The sequence below is a fragment of the Chenopodium quinoa genome, unplaced genomic scaffold (genome assembly GCF_001683475.1).
Source record: "Chenopodium quinoa cultivar QQ74 unplaced genomic scaffold, ASM168347v1, whole genome shotgun sequence".
Taxonomy (NCBI): Eukaryota; Viridiplantae; Streptophyta; class Magnoliopsida; order Caryophyllales; family Amaranthaceae; genus Chenopodium; species Chenopodium quinoa.
The window spans coordinates 4592805-4614431 of record NW_018742418.1 but is presented as its reverse complement, the minus strand read 5'-3'; the positions used below and the strand labels follow the sequence as shown (position 1 = coordinate 4614431).

Genomic DNA, 21627 nt, shown 5'->3' with positions numbered 1-21627 from the left:
GCAAACCTAGAAGAACAGCCGGTTGTAGGGGAATGAAGACAAAAACAAATAAGAGCCCACCCAAAGTATCTGAAATTTGATACACTTTTGTGCTAGCTATAGTGTCAGTAGAAGACAAATTGTATTTAAGTGGGAGGCTAATCACTTTTGTAATAGAGTATTTTACTCCATAATACAACCTCCGTTTTCTTTTACTTGCAACACAACCTGTAGGCACGCAGTTATAAGCAGCGATTAGAGAAGGTATATGAACGTTAAAGGTTAGGTACCATGTGTAAAAATTCTTTTGAATAATTTTAACATTTACATTATATAATCTCGACCTCAAAGTGCGTGCCACAAGGTTGTGTTGCTAGTATTTAAAAACAAAGAAAGTATATAAAGCGGGGTAATAGGGTAGCCGTTATGTTTTTGGAGAATTAAACCTTGACGTGAGATTTATAGCTTCAGAGAGACCAATAGCCTCAAGTAGGGGTGTTCAAATTCAGGTACCCGAAAAGGCAAGTACCCGAATCTTCGTGTAGTTAGAAACTCGGCCCGTGTCTTGAACCGAGACAACCGGGTACCCTGGTTTCGGGTACCCGATTTTCTCGGGTTGGGTCATAAGGTACCCGAAAAAATTAAAATCATTTCAATGCAGTATTTTTGGAGAAATTATATAATTTTTTTTTTTATTATATGATTAGTTAGGATTATGTATTGTATTAATAAATTTTTAGTCGAGAACAAAATTTGTTTGAAAATTTTTGCAAAACTTTGGGCACCGAGTAGAAAATAATTTTATCGTATACATTTAGATGTGTTACTAAAATATAACTCTATCATTTTTTAATGAGATGATAACATGTGTTATTTTTATTCACATTTAATATATAGTTATAAATCTAATATATTATATATATATATATATATAAAGTTGGCATTTTTCAAGAGCATTCGGCACGCCACATAAGCAAAGGTATATTTTCGACCAATTAAAAATTAGATTTCTATTTTATTTTGGAATTAAAAAATTCGTTTACCACCTAAACAAAAGTGACGAATGAGATTTAAGAATTTTGCCACGTAAGTAAAAACAACGAATATTGATTTACTAGGATTTAATTTATTTAAAAAATATATATTATCTTTTAAAATAATCATCTTTAGATATAAGATTTATATACCTACTATTATATGATAAATTTTGATAGTGTTTATGATAAGAAATAAAAATTATTCCTTAATTATAATTAAATTAGAAATTAGAAATTCTCTATGTAATGCTTTCGATTCTCATTTGAATCAGAATAAAATATGGAGTAAAATACTAATAAAAAAAATCTTCCTAACAAGCGCACTGGAGACTTAAATAACTAATTAATATATTACATAAAATAATATTAAGTTCAAAATGTATTACAAAATCACATATCGATCGGTGTAATTAATGTTAATATTTCCACGTTTAGTTTCCTTATTTATCCAATGTTACAGGGGGCATTTATTAGCTTTTGTCATTAAAAAAATATTGCGGACTTAAAATTTAAGATGAGTAGCCCATAACCACAATTTTGGGCTCATTGAAACGTTGAACGAACCTCATTTCCCTCCTAAATTTTCTCTCTCTTCCAAACTTTTTCACTCCTTTGAAATTCAATTCGAAGAGAGAGAAACAAAGAGGAGGAGAAAGAGAGAGATTAACAATGGAGGGAGAAGATGACCGCCATAGCCAGACAGAGAAAAGCTTGAGAAGAGCCAACAATGGCGGTAAACAAAACAAGATTATCGTCTTAACTGGAACCGCTGCATTTCTCGCTGTCGCTCTTGGTTTCGCATTTCACGCCTTTAAATCCTTCAATCATCGTCGCAAAGCTAAAGGTTTCTCAATTTTCTCTTTTGATTTTTTTCATTTGTTGGATTTCTGATGAATTGTGATGTAGAATGTTGCGGAATTGTGATTTGTTTCTCAATTTTGTTTGTTTTGTTTGGATGTGTGTAGATCTTGTTGGGTCGAATGTGAGAGTGAATTTGTCAGTGAATGAAATTCGGAAATTGGCGGATCGAATTATTGCGGAATCGAAAGTTGTTTATGATGCTCTTGCTTCTGTGCCGGTTGATAAGGTAATGTACTTTAATTTATAAAATTGATTAGGTTTTTTTTTTCTCCTTTTTTCCGCGGAATTATCTGTAATACAGCAGTTTGTTTTTAACATGATTATGATTATTTGGTTGGTGATTGCAAATGTTGTGTCGTTTGATGGGAAAATTGTACGTTGAGGATTATGATTATGTTTATTTCAAGTATATCTTTATTGTTGTAATCAAGGTAAAAATTGCTTTCTCCCATAAACAATAGCCAAATATAATAATTCACGAGTTTCTAAACTTTCCTGATTTCCTAAGTTGTTCCTTAGAATGAGTGATGGGGCTAATATGGGAATGAAAAATGTTACAGCATAAAGGGTCTTTTGGTTAAGCCTTGTCATCATTGTCATGTTCTAATTATGAGTGGTTTCGGATCAATGTGGCCATTCTTTGTAGGATAGGGACATGGGGTTGATGTTAAACTATTAATTCCTACTAAACGAGGAGGTTGGTAGCATTTCTAGAAATGCAAATTTTAAATTGGTAATCATGCCTATTGAAGAAAATTTCTTTTTGATAAGGGACTAAGTGTTGCCTGTGCTTTTTTGGTTGCTTAAAGTTTTTAATAAATGCTCATGAAAGTGCAGTCTAACAAGTATATTTCCTTGAAACTTGTGATTATTGGCCTAGATGCAGTAGAAATCTTGATTTTTCAGAGTTTCATTGGGATATTGAAGAAAAAGGTTTTTTCCTTTTTTAAGGGAGGGGAAACAGTAAAAAGTTTGTATGCGATTGTGGTGATTTGACGGCTAAGTATATTCTGCTATCTTCTCTGCCCATTGTTAGGTTAGATATCAAGATATCATGGTGCTAGCAGAACTAGAGGCACGGCATTTTCCATTGGTCCAGTCTTGTGTTTTCTCAAGGTTAGTATCGACATCAGAGGATGTACGCAAAGCCAGTGCTGAAGCAGAGCTGAAAATAAATACACATAATGGGTCTTGCAGGTGCTTTCCTCTATTTCTCTTACATTGATACACCACCTATTTTACTTTGTTGCTAATAAAAAGAAATTTTGAACCGCAATGGTGCTTGTGCATGTCCACATTTTATGCTCTTAAAATGGCTGCAGTTCTTTTCTTGAACAAAGAATATATTTATGTTTATATTTTGAATTTTGTGGGTTAGGTTGCATACGTCCTTGGTGCTCCCGTGAGTTGCTAATACACCTAAGAATATCATAGTTATGGACTAGACACATGGTTATTATTTTCAATGATTTTCCTCACTCCTTGGGCTAGTGGCGTTCTTGAAGTAAACGTCAAAAAGTAAAAAAGATAAAAATAATAAAGAAAATTTGCGGAGTCAGTGTTGCCTTATATTTGGTACGCCTTGATATGTAGAATGGGTATGAGAACTAAACTCCTACCGAATGTTGTTAAATTAGTTCAATGTTTGAAATACTCCGGAGGGGGGGGGGGGCATTTGTTAACGCAGTGCTGGCAATTTATTTGGATGTTCTTGAGAGCAAAAAACAAAGATTACTACATCATAAGTGTGCATTATTTGCATGATATACTCTTTGATGATTTTAGGAAAGGCCAATGTTGCCTCATGTCTAAACCATGCCAGAATTTTCCAGCCTGAACCCTGAAGTAGAGGATGTCTTCTTTCAATGAATAGTTTTTATACTGTTGCTTTTCTTATCAATTCAGTCCTTCCTGTCAAGGAGGTAGAGAATCTAGGGTTAGGGTAAGTTTTATCAAGTCTGATTTGTGTTATTGCACGAGGACAGAATTGGCAAAGGTTTTGAAAGGATAGACTTGTAAGGTTTGGTTGATTACTTGATGCCGGGCCATAGATTACTAGCTCTTGCATTCAGTATTCTGGTGCAGTTTTACTTATTTACATATACCCTCCAAAGAACCACATTCTGAAAAGTACAAATTGGTATGTAGTGAGCTTGTACTCGTGGTTTACTAATTTAACACAATTGACTAGGGAACCAGTTTCCGTACCTCTTTTAGGTACTAGGACGACTGTGCTCCTAATACACAGGTTTAGATTATGCCCATTATGGAATTCAGCACTAGAACTCTTATTAAGTTAATGGAGCATACAGTTTTAATTGCCGAAGAAAACAGACCACTTTTATGCCATGCCGAGTATATTCAATTAAGTATAAGCAATGGCTAGAGAGATGAAGTAGCTAAACCAATTCAAGATGAGGTTCCATGGTGTATGTTGTTTGCGGATGATAACGTTTTGGTAGATGAAACTAGAGGTGGGGTTAACGCCAAGTTGGAGAAATGGAGGCAAAGGTTGGAACCTAGAGGGTTTAAGCTAAGTTCGAGTAAGACATTTATCAAGACGTGGCCCACAGGATTAAGTCGGTGTGGCTTAAATGGAGGGCGGCCATAGGAGTGTTATAGTTGAAGGGAAAATTCTACTGGACTGCCATAAGACCAGTGTTGCTTTATGGTACAGAATGTTGGGCTTCTAAGAAGGAGCACTTTAAAAAGATGGAGGTTACGGAAATGCGCATGATAAGGTGGATGTGCAGAATCACTCTAAGAGATAGTATCAGAAATGAGGTTATTCGCAAGAAAGTAGGGGTGGCAGGCATTGCAGATAAATTAAGGGAAAATCGCCTGCGATGGTTTGGGCATGTAAGACGGAGACTCGAGGGTGCACCGGTTCGAAGAGTGGAAGAGTGGGAATATGGAGGGGTTAAACGAGGGAGAGGGAGACCGAAAATGACTTGGTTGGAAGGAGTTAGGAAGGATATGAAGTTTATGGATTTGCATGAGGATGAAGCATTAGATCGTAAGGGATGGAGAAGGAATATTTATGTCAATAACTACACGGAATAATTAAATTTGGTTCATGTTAGATTATGTAAATAATCTTGTGCATATTAGTTTATAAATTACTTATGTATCCTTAGCTATTAACCCTAGAATACGCTTGTATATATATTGATGATTAATCAATGAGAAGGCCATGACAAATATTCTCTAGAATTTCCTTCGCATACTTTTCTGAGACAAAAATAAGCCATTCTTGTCACGAGTCACTGCAATACCTAAGAAATAACTTAGGTTGCCCAAATCTTTCATGGAAAATTTAGAACTAACCCAGGAGATGATTTGGTGATGAAGAGACTCTGTAGAAGCTGTTAGCACAATGTCATCAACATACAACGATAAATATGCAATGTCACGACCATGGTGATAAATGAACAAAGAGTTGTCAGATTTGCTTTTAGTAAAACCAATAGTAGTCACAAAATCAGCAAATCGTTGATACCAAGCCCGTTTGAGACCATATAGAGACTTTCGGAGTAAACAGACATGATTGGGCGAGCGGGATCCTTGAAACCCAATGGTCGATACATATAAACTGTTTCATTCAAGTTACCATGTAAGAATGCATTTTTAACATCCAATTAATGAATTGGCCAAGAGCGAGACGAAGTAATGCTAAGAACCACTCGAATGGTTGCCGGTTTGACAACCAGACTAAAACTTTCATCACAATCAATTCCTTCCCTTTGAGTTTTACTATCACCAACAAGACGAGCTTTGTCTTTCAAACGAGCCATCAGAATTAGTCTTATGCCGAAAAATCCACAAAGAGCGGATAACATTGAGATTAGACGGTCTTGGAACTAAATCCCAAGTGCCATTAGCAATAAGAGCATCATATTCTTCCTAAAAGCAATTTTCCAATTATGGTCACGAATAGCATGAATTGGGTTCTTTGGAATAGTCGATATAGAGGTAGTAGTATGAAGTGCTCGATTTTGGTATTTTGGATTAGGCTTGACGATTCCATGTTTGCTACGAGTAGCCATGGGATGGTGAGTTTGAGGTGCGGTAACATGGGAGGGAGGTGTAATATGCGGTTGTGATGAGATAGTAAAAGAGTGAGAGGCCACAACAGGAGAAAAAGGAGGTGAGGAGGGTGCGTAATGTGCTGCACTGCCTCGCTCAAACTCGTGGTGGGGTGCAGTGTGCTGGACATGCTGCTCTGCATTGCCCGCCCAACCTTGGAAACTTGTGGGTTGAGCAGACGCTACAGCATGCTGTACCCTCCCCACTCCAGCACCCGCTGGATCCTGTGTGGGTGAGGTAGCAGCAAGCTGCTCATGCTCGTTGGTAGGTGCGAGTTGCTGCCGCACTAAGGGATGATGGAGGGGGCTTAAGGCATCACCCAAAAATCATAAGTATGATCATTTGGAGTATGAATTTTAGAAAATGGAAAATCTGACTCGTCAAACCAAACATGTCTAGCTATTATAATTTTTCGACTCGATATATCAAAGCACTTGTAATCCCTATGATTAGATGAATAACCAAGAAAAACACAAAGATTGAAGCTTGTGTATTTTAGAGGAGGGGGAGAGGGGGTAACATAGACAACCGAACACTCTAAGATGAGAATAATCGAGATGCTTTTGATATAAAATTTGAGTCGGAGATTTGTAGCCTAGAATCTTTGTAGGAAGGATGTTATGAAGGAATGTGACCAGTTCTAAGGCATGATGCCAAAAAGTAGGTGGCATGGAGGCATGACTAAGAAGAGTGCAACAACATTGTTGATTGTTTTAATCTTTCTTTCGGCTTTGCCATTTTGAGGAGAGGAGTACAGACAAGAGAAGCGGAAAGTCATGCCGTTTTGTTCAAATTTTTTTTGAAATGGAGGATTGGTAAATTCCGTTCCATTGTCACATTGGAAGGCTTTTACTTCCCTTTCAAATTGAGTCTTAATATATGTTCGAACACGAAGAAACAAGTTGTAAACTTGGGACTTGGATGAGATAGGAAAAGTCCATAGAAAATTCGTTTAACTGTCAAGAAAAAGAACATAATATTTGTGACCAAAAGAGCTAAGAACGGGAGAAGTCTATAAATCACTGTGAACAATATCAAAAGGCATAGTAGTATGAGACATAGAATCATAAAATGGCAATTTCATTAATTTTTCTGAAGGACAAGAATGACAAACATGTTTTGACGCCTTATTACAATTTATGAGATTACTACTATGCAAAGAACTAAGAATCACATTGCCCGAATGACCTAAACGGGAATGCCACACACTAGGAGGCACAACTGCAAAAGCTGACGGATTTGAAGTGGAAATGAGGTGACGATCGGTGTAGAAGGGATAGAGATCGCCACCGCTATTACATCTCACTATTTTGCTCCCTCTCTGCAAATCCTTCACAAAAAACCCACGGATCAAACTCAATTGACACATTATTATCATTAGTGAACTTTCTAACGGAAATGAGATTTTTAACAAGTTTGGGCACGTTTAGGTTAATTTTGAAGTGAAGTGTGTTTTGGTGTAAAGATTTGTGACCATAACCATGAATTGGAACTTTGCTACCATCACCTACAATAATAGAATTATTATTATTTCTGCTGAAAGAAATATACGACGATAAATTACCCTGTGAGTTCGACATATGTGATGTTACTCCTGTGTCCATGTAATAGTTCGGGTCAGCAAGAGACATGGTATGCATAGCTTGCTCTATGTTGGTCGGAACATACCCCGAAGTAGAAGGCGGGTTGGTCACAAAGTAAGCCTGAGAAGGTTGAGGCCCTAGAACCCGTGGCTGCTGTCCGAACCTTGGTGGCACCCACTGGCTGGACCTGGAGCCTGCGTCGGGTATGGACATGGTGGAGTGGACCATGGGTTTTGACCCCAGTAGGCCCACGGAGGGGGAAGCATCCACCCTGCCTGTGGTTGCATCTTTTGCTGCTGTTGCTCCGGCCGCTTGAACCACCGCCTGAACTATCGGAACCCTTCCTCTTTCTGGTGCCCTTGACTTTGTTGTTTTTACGGCCACCAGTCTGCGAATGATTCCCACGATTTCCTCCAGAATTTGGGAAATTCTCAGCGTTGTTATTGGAAGCCGAAGAGGACTGCACAAGTAACGCCTCCTCATTAGACTCGGATTTAAGATCCGTAGCATTGCTTTGCTCCTCCAACTTGAGCGCAAAGCATCAAAGGATGGTAGACGTACGAAAGGGTTTGTACTCCTCGGATAAACCTTTCAATAATTGAAGGGCCATTCGATTGTCAGAGACCGTGTCTCCAACATTCCTTAAACTGTCAGCAAGGGTTTTGAGGCGAGTGCAGTAGGGTTTAACACCCTCAAATTGTTCAAGTTTGGTGTTTGTGAATTGGGCATCGAGTTGTAAGGTTCTTGCAGACTTGTTATTGTGGAAGAACTCCTTCAAACGCTTCCAAACATCAATCGCCTTGTTATCGGGATTGATAATGGAGTTGAGCAAGTCATTGGAAATTGTCACATAGATCCATTGACGTACAATATCATCAAGTCTTTGCCAAAAAGCTTTCTCGGCATCCGTAGGCTCGGATGGTTTCGCCGAATGATCAACTGGTGGAGGAAGAATATGGTCTAATGACCAAATTAGCACGGCAATGAAGTTGGAAGAGAGTCACTAGTTGTTGTATTGAGTGCCAGCATAGTCAAGGGTGATAGGGATACACGCCTTGATGTTGGGTACCATGGTAGCCGGATAAAGCTTGCTTGAATTGGCCACGGAAGAAGAAGATGAAGAAGAAGAAAGTAAGGGTTTGCAGAAGAGCAAAAGGAATTTTTAGGGAGAAAAATTTAACCTAAGCTCGTGATACCATAAAAGATTTAGAGAATATTTGTCGTGGCCTTCTCATTGATTAATCATCAATATATATACAAGCGTATTCTAGGGTTAATAGCTAAGGATACATAAGTAATTTACAAACTAATATACACAAGATTATTTACATAATCTAACAGTTCATGTAGCCGACCCCACTTATGGGATTAAGGCTTTGATTGATTGATTGAATGGCTACAGAGATCAATTGTAGGGAATTAGATGTATTTATGGACAGAAATTTATGGCTTCATGTAGTATTGTTCTTCAGGTGTATAAACACAGCTTATAATCTGTTTGATGTTAGATCATAAATTAAGTGAAAATAATTAGTTTGCGTGTCATTTTCTGTAGGTTATCCCTGTGAATGTCATCATTATACATCCTCACTACCATACATGCTTTTCCTCATTGATTTTCATCTCCAATCCTACACACATCTCTAAAGCGCTAACAGATGGTCATATGCTTCAATGAAGTGTAATTCATACTTGGTAGTGGAGAATTTTAACTCTGGACATTACTTAATCCAATGTTACCTGCATTTTCATTACCATTACCTCTAATTATGACTTTTAGTTTGGTTATTAGGTGAGCTAGTAAACAACAAAAATATATTTTATAAGTTTATTTAATATTCTAAGTATTCTTGCCTGTGTTGTTCATATTTTATTATTGGATTAGCAACTGACATTTTATCTCATGTGTATTCCACAGAAAGCGTGAGGATGTGTTTAGTGTTGTAAAAGCTTTTGCTGCCAGAGGAGAATGGAATAATGCTGAAGCAAAATCATATGTTCAATCTCTGGTATGTATAAAAGTTTTTTTTAGCTTCTCTCGTGTTTTTCCCTCCTCTCCTTTTATTGACATTAGTTATGGACTATTACAGATAAGGCTATCCCCAAAGGTCCAAACCCTGCCTATCGGGATTGATACTGGGTGGTTGTTATTCTTAAGGTAGGGAGTGTGGTAGGGGTTTAGGGGCTATTTGGTTTGCATGGGGTAAACGGAATGGAATGAACAAAGGGAATGAAATGGAATGGAATGAAAATCCGTCAAATGTTGTATGTTGTTTGGTGTAATAAAAACAATGGGAATCACCAGATTCACCACCACCACCACACCCACGCAACTAGATTTTCGATGGATTTCGGTGAGAGGAGGGGCGACCATAGATTCTGGCCTGCAAATTTCGATGGAGCTTAGCCTACGAATTCACCGGATCTTGGCTTTTGAAAACTGCCGGTTTCTTCCGCCCAAAACTGTCGGATCTTGGCCTTCGGTGAGAGGAGGGGCGACGAAAGGAGGGGCGACCATAGATTCCGGATCTTGGCCTGCGAATTTCGACGGAGCTTGGCTTGCGAATTCACCGGATCTTGGCCTTCGAAAACTGCCGGTTTTGCCCGTGGTTATCGGCCTTTTGCTGAGGTTTCACGGTCGGTTTTTGCGGGCGGTGGTGGTTTGGTGAGGGGCGGCGAGTTCCGACATGGAAAAGGTATGGTGGGTATGTTGGTGGCTGGGAAAGGGAATAGAAAAGGTAAGGGGGGGGGGTGAGTAATGGGAGTAGAAGGTTTTTGGGTAATCAAAGGGGAAAGGGAATGATTGAAATTGAAAACCAAACACTATCAAAGGGAATGATTCCCATAGAATCCCATTCCCTTTGTTTATTACAGCGAACCAAACGGCCCCTTATATTAATTTGACATGGAAACATGGAAACTTTTGTAGATGTGTACAATAAGTTCAATTTGGTCAGGTTTTGCTAAATTATTCTGGATTTATGCTCTTGTACTATAAGTAGGCACAATTATTTTGAAGCTGCATAACCACAGCATACTTGTGTATTGCTTTGGTGGCTTCTGAGTTCTGATTGCATATGCGTATGTGTGAGGGGAGTCTAAATTGGTCTGTTGTTCTCATAGGAGTGTGATTAGTGTTCAATAGTTAATAGTTGGGTCGTATTGTTCTCATGGTAGTGTGATTAATGTTCAGTAGCTGTATTCATGTGAATTGTGTTTCAAAGTATGCTTTCTGAATTTTCTTCATTTGCAAGGTTACACCTTTTTGTAAATATGTGATCTTTGGTGATGTGGTTTATTTTTTAACTTACTAGTTAGTCTGTGACTTCTGATTTATTGCTTTTTTGACATTAGAATGACCAGTTCCGATTTTACTATCTGAAGACTTGCTAGTTTTGCAAAAGCCTTGCATGTTTTAGGCTATTATCCATCATTGTTGTACAGCAAATGATTTTCATCTATGTCAAGTAATAATATGTATTTCAGGATCTCCTTTATTTACAAAATTTTGAATTGCATTTAGCCCCTCTTTCCTGTGTAGTTCTTGAAGTGTAGAAGGAAAACATTGAAGAGATATTTTTAGGCCACTAATTGTTTATCATGTTATATGGAAGTCAAAGTTATCGTCAAGGAAAAAAGTTTCTAGATAATTCAAGAAGGTAGAAAAGATTGATTGTTAGTTTTAAGATGATTTAACAAGCAACAATCCTTGTAATTTGTTTAGTTCGCCAGACAGGATTTTCGCTGAACCCATTTTGCCTCCATCAAGTTGCTTGATGTTAAAATGGTAATGACTAGTGTATATTGACCTTGAAGGGACTCATACATGCTTCTTCATACTCACTGTATTTCTTTCTCTGTTCTTTAGTTCTTTTGTATACTTAACTATCTCAATTAGTGATCATATGGGCGGTACCGCAGTAATACACCTGATAATATTTTTGCATGTTTTGGATGGATTGTTATTTATTTCCTTCTGGTTCCCTGTGAATATTGATGGTTGCTTTTCCAGTGACAGGTTAGAGATTTTGAGCAAAATGGATTGAACCTTACTTCATCAAAGAAAGAGGAAGTTCAACGTTTGCAGGTTCAAATTGATAACCTAAGCATGCAATATGTTCAGAATATCAATGATGATTGTACTCTCCTTCTCTTCACTGAATCAGAGCTAGAAGGATTGCCCTCTGAACTCCTTCAGGTTGATAAACAAACCTTTGTCTTAAAACTGAGTCTGAGTCAGAGTCTGTGTCTGATTTGTTTTGGTTGGTGAATGATGAAAATGTTATGTGTTTTTAATAAACAATTTTTGTCGATTCTGCAATTCCTGGGAGTTATGTTCCAAAAGTGTTAACTCATAATTCAAGCATTCATCTTCAATATCAGTAATTAATGAGGAAGGACTGGACTCACTGGAGAATTTCTGAGCTATATGCATGTCTCTGTCACTTGTATGTGAATGAATTTGCTATTTTTTCCGAATCCCTGCTGTAAGAAGTATTGGAGATCTCTTATAATTTTTGAGTGTTTATCTTTGTCTCCCTGCCTGCTAGATCTTAATACTCTCTTTGTTTTTTTTTTTTTTACTTGCAACACTTTGACTTCAGCACTATTCGCATATGCTATTTGACTACCTATGATGAGTTATACTTACGAAAAAAATAGTCATGTGGGACTTTGTTAGTTTTGTCTTGATTTATACCTTCAAAATATCATTTTTTTTTTTTTTACAAAATTAAATTTTTCTTATTGATACTGAGAGATAAAAGTGATTGAAATAATGCATTGGCAAGTGTGAAATGAAAAGTGTTTCAAGTAAATAATAATTAACAGAGGAAGTGTTTTATCTATTGTAATTTTAGTTCCGTCGTGTAAAGTGATTTTCTTGGATTGGTAATAATTATGTCTGTTCTTCTAAGCTTGTATGTTGGGGGTAGTAAGGTTGTAACTAATAAATATTTACAGGCTTTTTTTGATATTGGTTTGTTGTAATTTTTAATGGTATGTAAATCATATTTTTACAGAATCAATGATGTTTCTAGAAAGTGTGATTTCTTGTTATTCTTTGTCTTTTACATCAACTTTGATTTGAAATGTACAGATCTTTGACAGGGCTGATAATGATAAATTCAAGGTTACCATGAAAAGTAATCATGTGCTGCCAATACTGGAGCTCTGTAAAGTATGCTTTTGTTCCTTTCTACTGCCATGATTAGCTTTGTTCATATGTTACATCATTCTTGGTTTTTCTCTGTATTGTCTTTTCATCTATGTTTTAATTGCTCTCTCTATCTCTCTCTCTCTCTCTTTTTTTTTTAATAGTCCTTCTGTGACTTTGTGTAGAGCCTATCTTAGAAGTTCTTTTTTTGGTAGAATGTTAGATTAATGTTGGAAATGGGCTCAGAAAAGGAAAAACAGAAAATACTTACTTGGGGATTAGTTTAACACTGTTATGATGACAAAAACAGTTTATGTACTGTAATTTATCTGTCTGGGTCAGATACTGGGATGTACTGATAAAAGTGTCAGAGTTGTAGAGAGTGAGATAGTTGGCTGGTCAAGGTTTAGGACATTGCTATTTTTATCAGGCTTGGTGACTCCTTATCAAGTACTTGTTCTTTTTTTTTTTTTTTTTTTTTTTTTCTCTTATTGTTCCTATAAGACTGGTGTGTTTGCCAACCGCTTAACTTTTGACCTTTAATGTCTTTAGTTATTTTGTAATAAAGATAATATTTAGTTGATATTTTGAAATTATACATTGAGACAAACCCAATAATATTGTACATAGTTCTATGTGTTTACATTTAAGTTGAATTATGTAGCCAAAGTAAGATGTGAACTGCGCAAAAACATATTTTGATATTGTTGACCTATGATCTGTACAGAATTGGCCATCTTGTATTTGTTTATTATTGAAACATTGCAATATAGTTCCAACATCTTTTCCTCTGTGGGATTGTCCTTGAACTTGTCCATTAGATGAAGGATCTAGGGTAGGTGAAAATTGAAGCTACTTAGCTCCAAATATTATGTATCTATTCAAACCAAAGCTATTAGGTGGTCTCATATAAATTGTCTTCCTTTTAAACATCTTGAAACATACAAAATCAATTGAAAGCTTTTTTCCAGCTTGTATTCAGTTACCGTAAATATTAGTCTGAAGACTTTGCTTTCCATTCGCTGAACAATATTCTTATGGTTCACAGGGAAGATTCACGTATGTGGCCTGCTGTAAATCAATTTGTTTTCACTTCCCTTTCTCTGTTAGGGAGATTTGGTCTTGTAAGGGTAGTATGCCAAGCTATATGTCTATGGTTTAGAAGTTGACCTTGAGCTCTAAGGCTTCAAGGGATAGAGTAGGAGCAGAACACTTACACACCCCTGGTCGGAATGGGTTTATACTTTTAATCTGGATTAGACGACAACACGATTCTTGAGCCATGCCTCAAAATATTTTCCATCCTTGTTTTTTTATGAAATTAATTCTTATTATTGATGAGAATTTTTTGCAGTTCTTGATTATGGAATATAGCTGTGCATCTCAATTTTTTTTGCTAAGTCTGGATTGTTTAAGCAAATATAAGACTAGTAAGAGTAGTAAAACGTTGTAGCAATCTAACTTATAATATGAGTCTAGGACCATAATGCCCAGCATAAATGCTTATACTTCGTATGATCTTTCATTTCCTCTTGCCTTTATGTAATTATTTTATTAAGTTAGGATGGTACTCATGGTAGTGGTAAAATCTTGTACAGGGTAAGATTGTATTAAGATAGGATGGAATGGAGTGGTAAAATGTTGTATAGGGTAAGATTGTTTTTTTTTAAGATAGAATGATAATATTCATTTTAATTAAACTAACTTAAAAGTCATAGTGATGTAGCTATGATGTTTTAATTTTTAAGGCTGCTCCTGCTGCCTGCTTCTCTGCACCTAAATTGGAAAAGAGGCAGCATGGCACTGCGGGAATGGACCTTTGATCCTTTTTCTAGTTATGTGGCTTACGCCATTAGTTTTGGTTTAGATGGCTTATTCACCATCTGATGGTCTTGCTTCACATATGTGCTGGTGTCAATGAGATATATTAGATTGTACATGTGCTTATTTCTCTCCCAAACTTGTGAAGGTTGGAGCGACTCGGAGGAAGGTAGCTGTGGGATATGGGCAAAGATGTAAAGAAATTAATGTGCCCGTGTTAGAGAATTTGGTGAGTGAGAATGAAATCTGAGACAATTTATTGTTTTAAATCACTTACATTCTCTTGTTAATACATTACTTTAGCTATGTTTATATCGTTCTAACTGAAAAGCTTTTCCATATTTTACAGGTTCAATTGCGCCATAAATTTGCTAGATTGCTTGGTTATGATAATTATTCAGAATATGCTGTTGGTTCTAGGATGGCGAGAACTTCCTCAAAGGTTTGTGAAGTAATCCTCAGTGTTTTAAATCTTGTTTGGTAACCGTGTATGTAAAATAATGTATTTATGCACTGTCTGAGTGAGCTTTCTGCTCTTTCTTTCAGGTTTTTGAATTCTTGGAGGACTTGTCAACGAGTTTATCTGATTTGGCTTCCAAAGAACTTGATGTATTGAAGGAATTGAAAGTTAGTACTGTTTGAACTGTGCATTGCACTCATTTCCAGTTGTCTTCTGTGTGATTTACCTTCCTTTTGTTTTATCTTTTTTTTTTTTTTTCTTTAATTAAAAAAAATCTCAGGCAAAAGAGGAAGGGGACAATCCTTTTGGAATTGAGGACATGCTCTATTACGTAAAAAAGTTTGAAGAAGAAAATTTCCATCTAGACTTTGGAGCACTTAAAGAGTATTTTCCTCTTAGCTTAGTTCTGCAGGGGATTTTCAAAATACTTCAAGATGCTTTTGGTAATAATAATAATTATTTACTAACAGAGGTTCAAAGAATTTTATATAAGTGCTGCAGCTGTTACAGTATGTATCTGTGTCTTATGTTGCTCTAATGGTCCTATATATGTTATTTAATGAGTAGGATTAAGATTTCAAGAAATTTTTGGGGCTGAGGTGTGGCATGAGGATATACGTGTTTTCTCTGTTTTTGATTTGAGCTCTTGTGAACTTATGGGCTATGCATACCTTGATCTCTACTCCAGGTTCAACAATTATCTCTTTTTCTGTTGACCTTAACCGAATTGTTTGTAGCAAACTGTCTAACAACATTTTTTTCTGTAAATATAGGGAAGGAAAATATAGTCAAACTTGTGTTTTGCCTCTTCAAAATGGTTCATTATCAGCAAATGCTGCTAGACAGGTTAAACTGCGAAATGCATTTAAAAAAAATGATATATGCGTGATACCTCCGTTCAACATTCATTACTGGATTTATTGTTTATCATTTTTATACATCCAGGTTCCAGTTGTTCTACTGATGTCTGAGTTGTCAAAGGAGAATGATAATTCTCCCACAATACTGCGATTCTCTGAAGTTGTTAGTCTTTTCCATGAATTTGGCCATGTGGTAGGCTCCATATATTTTTCATTTTCAACCTTAAAATTTTTGTCCTTGACTGCATGTGTTAAGTCCTATTGGGCTGCTTTTCTTCCAGTCGATACACCTTTTTATGACTGGGTTTGAATGATTTCTATCTGCTTCTTACAATATTTGAAAAAGATCACTTGTCTTTAACTTGTCTTGAACCTTGATAATCTGGCATTCAATCGAAGTCTTGATTGTTCCCTTTTTGTTTTTATTTTATTTGTTTATTTAAATTGTTTTAATGGTGTTAACTAAAACTCACTTTTTATACCCTAACTTGGAGAACATGACATTTGAATGTCTTATTAATACTAAGCATAAGACATATTTTGTCTTCTTGCTTGCTACCCCTTTAAAGCTTGTTACAACTGCAGATGACAAGATGTCTCACTTAATACACTCATTAATTATTTTAAATTAGCAGGTTGACATGCTATAATAACTTTATACCATAAGTCCGTAAGTGCCTGTACAGCCATCCATGGCCGTAATATAATTGTTGAAAACCCCAAAAAAAGAAAAAAAATATTTCTTGCTGTTACAAAGTGATGCCATTTCCGTTTCAACTCCTTAAATATTTGGCTGATATAACTAAGTGAAGTATGATGCTTTTATCTTACTAGAGTACTTGTCAGTAAATAACATTTGGGTAATAATGATCATTCAGGTCCATCATATATGCAACCGTTCACCACTTGCTCGATTCTCTGGCTTGCGTGTTGATCATGACTTTGTGGAAATGCCTGGTCATTTACTTGAGAACTGGTAATTCTCTACCATCTTCTATTTGCTAATTTATTTTATTTTAAATTCTTTTTTTTGTGTGTGTGTGTGTGTGTGTGTGTGTGTGTGTGTGTGTGTGTGTGTGTGTGGGGAAAAAAGAAAAAAAATCCATGCTTACTTACTTTCCTTGTTCTGATTTATTATAGGTGCTATGAGAGCAATATCTTGAAATTAATATCTGGTTATTATCAGGTAGTTTGTTTTCTTTATTTATAGTCAAACTACCACTTCCTGTTCGTCATAGAAAGGAATATAATGCTATTTGCATACTGAGTTGAGTTTTTGATTGCCTGCGATTGTCCAGTCAATTGCTTTATCTCAGACAATTTGCTGTTGGACTAGTGTAGTACTTCGTATATTTTATACTCATTGAACTAATTTTTACATTTATGACATTTATAGGATATCACAAGGCAAATTAAAGATGATATATCTATGTCTTTGCAAAGATGGAGGCATTCCTTTGCTGCACTTAAATTGAGGCAGGAAATTCTTTACTGTAAGCAGTCTGCCTTATTCTACAGCCGTTGTATGTTTTTATTGTGTATGAAAATAATGTTTGAAACTTTTCTCAGGCAAGACCAACTGTATAGCTTCTGGTTTTTAATGGCAGGGGTTTTTTTTTTAAATGGTGTACAATAATAGCTATGCGAAGTAGTTTCAGATCATGTGTAAACAATTTCTAGTTTAGGTTTTTTAATTGATGTGATGCTCACCAGTGGAATGGGTGGTGTAAATGTGTGGCTACTGCTTAATTGGGTGATATGAAGTCCGTCACCAGTGTCTTGGTGGGGATATTTTAAGTGAACGTAATGTGCACACAGATAATTATGGTGATCAAGTGACACTTTGTTGAAGATTGCACGTCGGCTTTGTTGTTGTTTGGCTGTGATTGTTGTACAGTTGATTTTCAATTTCTGGTATTTAATACCTGACTTAGAATCTATTGTCCAGCCTCGAAAGACCCCTGACAGAAACTGGAGCTCTTTCAAGCTATAGAGTTTGAGCTTATATAAATGGAATTGATTCACTGTCTGTATTACCAATTCCTAAACTATTGAAATTTAAGAGCATATTGAAATAGGCGGAAAGTATTAGCTATTGGCTTGCATCTGGGGAGATGAGGTTATTTGTTGTTTCTAGTGTAGAACTTGGCAAGTTAAGAGTGGTTTCATGCTTTTATGTACGTACTTTAATGAAGAATCTGTTCATGTAGTCACATTCTGTAGTCCGTTTTTCTTGGTAGCTGACATTGCTTTATTAGGTCTATTTGATCAAATAATACATTCTACTGACAACGTCGACTTCCTTGAGTTATTCAAGTTTCTCCATCCCAAGGTAAAGAAAATGGCTTAGTGCATTACCTTTTAAAGTTGGGTTTTGTCTGAGCAATTTTTGTTTTGTCAGGTGATGTTGGGATTACCCATCTTGGAAGGCACAAACCCGGCTTCGTGTTTTCCACATTCAGCAATTGGTTATGAAGCTAGTTGTTATAGTCGCATTTGGAGCAAGGTGTAGTATTTCCCCGTCATCAAATTTCATTAGTGGACTATCTGCATTGTTTTAGCCACTAGCACGTCATCATCATGTCCTTTATTACATATATTATATGTTTCTTTTACTCTATTCTAAATCCTTCTAATTGTATTTGCCAAAAAAAAAAAAAAAAAGTCTTCCTTTGGTGCCTCAAATTAGGTGTCATCTGCTTAAGTTTTATTGTTTTTGCAGGTTTTTGCTGCCGACATATTCGCTTCCAAATTTCATGATGGTCTTAACCATCATACTGGCATGCAGTTTCGCAACAAGGTGAATAGTTAAATTATGCCTTGTGATGTCTTGAATTTTACTGTGCCATTAGCCAATGGGGTACCCCTTGCAGTGTCCTAGATTTCTATTATTTTAAGTTTTTTAAAGGATGCAATGCTGTGATAATACGTGTGATTGTTTTGGTCTTGTGTTTGAGTATTCCCTAGAACTTCCTTCCCTTTTTTGGTATGTCATTGCATATTGAAAAGGTCAAAATAAAATATAGTTTTAAGTTTGACTTAGCTCTTATTTTGTATCCGAGGCGTTCACTATTCTAGTAGCCTGATAAGTGGATGGGACTATGGGATTCATTGGACCTAATATATTAGGGACCATTAATTTTCCCTTGCTTTGGTAGAATGAAGTATCACTCTCAGGTTTTGCTGATTTGAAGTTGAATCTTGTCATCATGCGAACTTTTAATTTTATAAGCCTCGTATTGAGGCACTGGCCTCTCTGCTTCATGGGATGAGGTGCAGGTGGGTAGGTTTGATTGATTTAAGTAAGATATGAATGATCATATTTTTGTTTTAACAAAGATTAACTTATTGATTGAAGTAGAAGAAACTGTCAATTGTTAATTTGTTATTATAGTGTAGCCAAGTATCGTATGGTATAGAAAATATGCTATGAAATAATTTATTCTTATTTTTGCAAAAAATTGTCTCGAGTAAGTGATGTATACTCTTCTGTGTTTCAGCATGCATTTTGAACTTAATGCCCTTAAGAATTTGGGTTGTTTTGAATACATTTTTTCTTGCGTCACTGTCTTGCAGGTACTGGCTCCAGGGGGGGCGAAGGATCCACATGAATGTTTGTCAAATTTCATTGGTAGAGAACCGTCAATTCAAGCATTTGTAGAAAGCATATCGTATTCAAGTATCTGATGAAGCAGCAGATATTTTAGTCAGGTGCATTCACTTTTTAACTTCAGGGTAAGAGCTCTTCAGGACATTTAAACCATTCTTGAAAATTTAATGTTCTTTTCCCAAGATGTATCGCACCCTTTTATAGTCTACAACACCTCCCAAGATGTATTGCACCATTGACGGGACAAATATCTTAATTTCTTCTATGGCTTGATGAATGATTGTCAATTGTCATGTCACAACTTCATTCATTAGCTTTTTACATTGTTAAGAATTTAGATGCTTGTCCAAGTCAAATAGTTTTGAGTTTTGACTATAGACAGTATCTTATGGTTGCCATTATTGTGTATGTTGAAATTGAAAACCTGTTAGTAGAGCAATGCGTTCTCTATGTCAAATGAAGTAGGAGAGGCTTATTATTTGGGCACGGTGATTTATTAAAAGGATTTGCCAAAAGAATCAGTTCTCAGGGTAAACTTGCAATATTGAAGCTTGTATTGTTTAAATTTATTATTCAACTTACATTGGTCACTCATTGTATTAGTGTCCTAGCCTGAGATTTCTTTTTGGCACATCCTTCTTTATTGTGTTTCACTTGTCTTTCCCTTCTCATATGCTAAACTAAATTCCAACAGTTCTTCACCATACACGAACTCTTTTAGTTTTTTAGTCTAGGCCCTTAGGGTATGGACTCTTTTAGTCTTTCCCTTCTCATCTGCTTGCATCATGATCATTATTATCCAAAAAACATCTCTGTTTATTTATGTTAAGGTTCGATTGGTACTCGGAATTGACAGGTTCTTATTTTTTTCCGTTGTATAAAGATTCAAGAGCATGAGGGAACAAATAACTCAAATAATGCAGGGATTTGATATCTGAGGATCATCTTTTTTCAGATTTGGAACAGCCTCTTTTGCATTTGCCAAGGCTACTAGCTCGTTGCACTTCAATGCAAATTGGGTTTTTCTGATTCGACGACTTTCATTTTATTTTGGAGAGGAAATTTTTGGTATAAGTCACAATTTTTTTTTTTTTTTTTTTTTTTTTTTTTTTTTTTGTAATTGCACTTGTTATTTTATTCTTTGATCACTATGCTTTTGTATTTAGTACGAGTACGAGTAAATTCTTCCACTAAATTGCATCAATGTTTATCAGATAAATTTTCATCATAGTCAGGATTATGTGTTAAATATAATTGGTCTATATTTTTGAGACGTCATTTGTTGACAGGGTATTTATTGCCCCTTCCTCGATTTTCTTGTCTCCTTGCCTCTTTTAAACTCACCTATGACTTATTCATGGAGATGGTTGGAGAATAAGATTGGGAGAAGAGGATGACAAAGTAGAGAACAGGGACTAGCAATGGAGGTTGATGGACAAAAGTAGTTAGTGAGAGAAAAGTGCGGGAGAGATTAGAGGAGAAATAATACAATCATAAATAAAAGTGTTATTTATCACATTTTATCCCTTTTTCTCGATTAGGTATGAGTTTAGACTAATTTTAGAAGATATATACAAAAACTACATCGAAATATTAATCCCAATAATGTACAAAATTTCATTTTAAATGATCATCAACCATGATCCTCCCCATGCATTCTCTTCTCTCAAGTGATATTTGCTCCTTTAAAACTAATTTGTGTACATCATTTGTACATAACTCCTTTCATCCAATTCATCTCAGCTTGACATTTTCTAAAACTCTCAACAATTCTTTTGGCTTTTATTTTACATGCCAAAATTAGTGTGAGGCATTCTTAATGCCTAACAATTAGGTATATGTCTTAACAGTTTTAAGGCTTATAAACCACTATTTCCTTTGAACCGGCAAAAAATTAATGGTTTTTATTTTCTTCCATGCTAATGTGAGCGATGGATTGAGAAGATATAATATTAGCATCATTAAGAGAAGCGCTCCCAAAAACATTGCTGATCAAATTATACCACTTATAGTATTTTATGAAATGCTTATTTACAAAAATACTCAAAAATGAAGAGAAAAATAGTAATAAGTTAATCGTGTGACCAAATTATAAAACTTGTCATTTAAGAGATAATTTCCATATATAAAAAGGAAAAAAATACAAATACGTTTCAAACCGAATTTCTTACTAGT

The 21627-nt window shown here is 35.8% G+C and overlaps 1 protein-coding gene across 3 annotated transcripts; it reads left to right on the top strand.

Annotated features, from left to right (window-relative positions):
- Positions 1–1539: 1539 nt before the first annotated feature.
- On the top strand, positions 1540–21072 carry LOC110710335 (probable thimet oligopeptidase). Of its 3 annotated transcripts, none has more exons than XM_021888636.1 (21): positions 1540–1860; positions 1982–2103; positions 2914–3074; positions 9465–9555; positions 11565–11744; positions 12645–12725; positions 14671–14751; positions 14872–14964; positions 15069–15149; positions 15263–15425; positions 15550–15670; positions 15756–15828; positions 15928–16035; positions 16721–16818; positions 16983–17028; positions 17239–17335; positions 18101–18174; positions 18244–18348; positions 18565–18642; positions 19419–19577; positions 20408–21072. In XM_021888636.1, the coding sequence occupies exons 1-20, from the start codon at positions 1686–1688 to the stop codon at positions 19527–19529; spliced, it is 2139 nt and encodes a 712-aa protein (XP_021744328.1). In that variant the 5' UTR covers positions 1540–1685; the 3' UTR covers positions 19530–19577; positions 20408–21072. The 3 variants fall into 3 exon arrangements, with proteins under 3 accessions (XP_021744328.1, XP_021744321.1, XP_021744313.1); XM_021888629.1 differs by having other exon boundaries at positions 20309–21072; XM_021888621.1 differs by having other exon boundaries at positions 20336–21071.
- Positions 21073–21627: the final 555 nt, after the last annotated feature.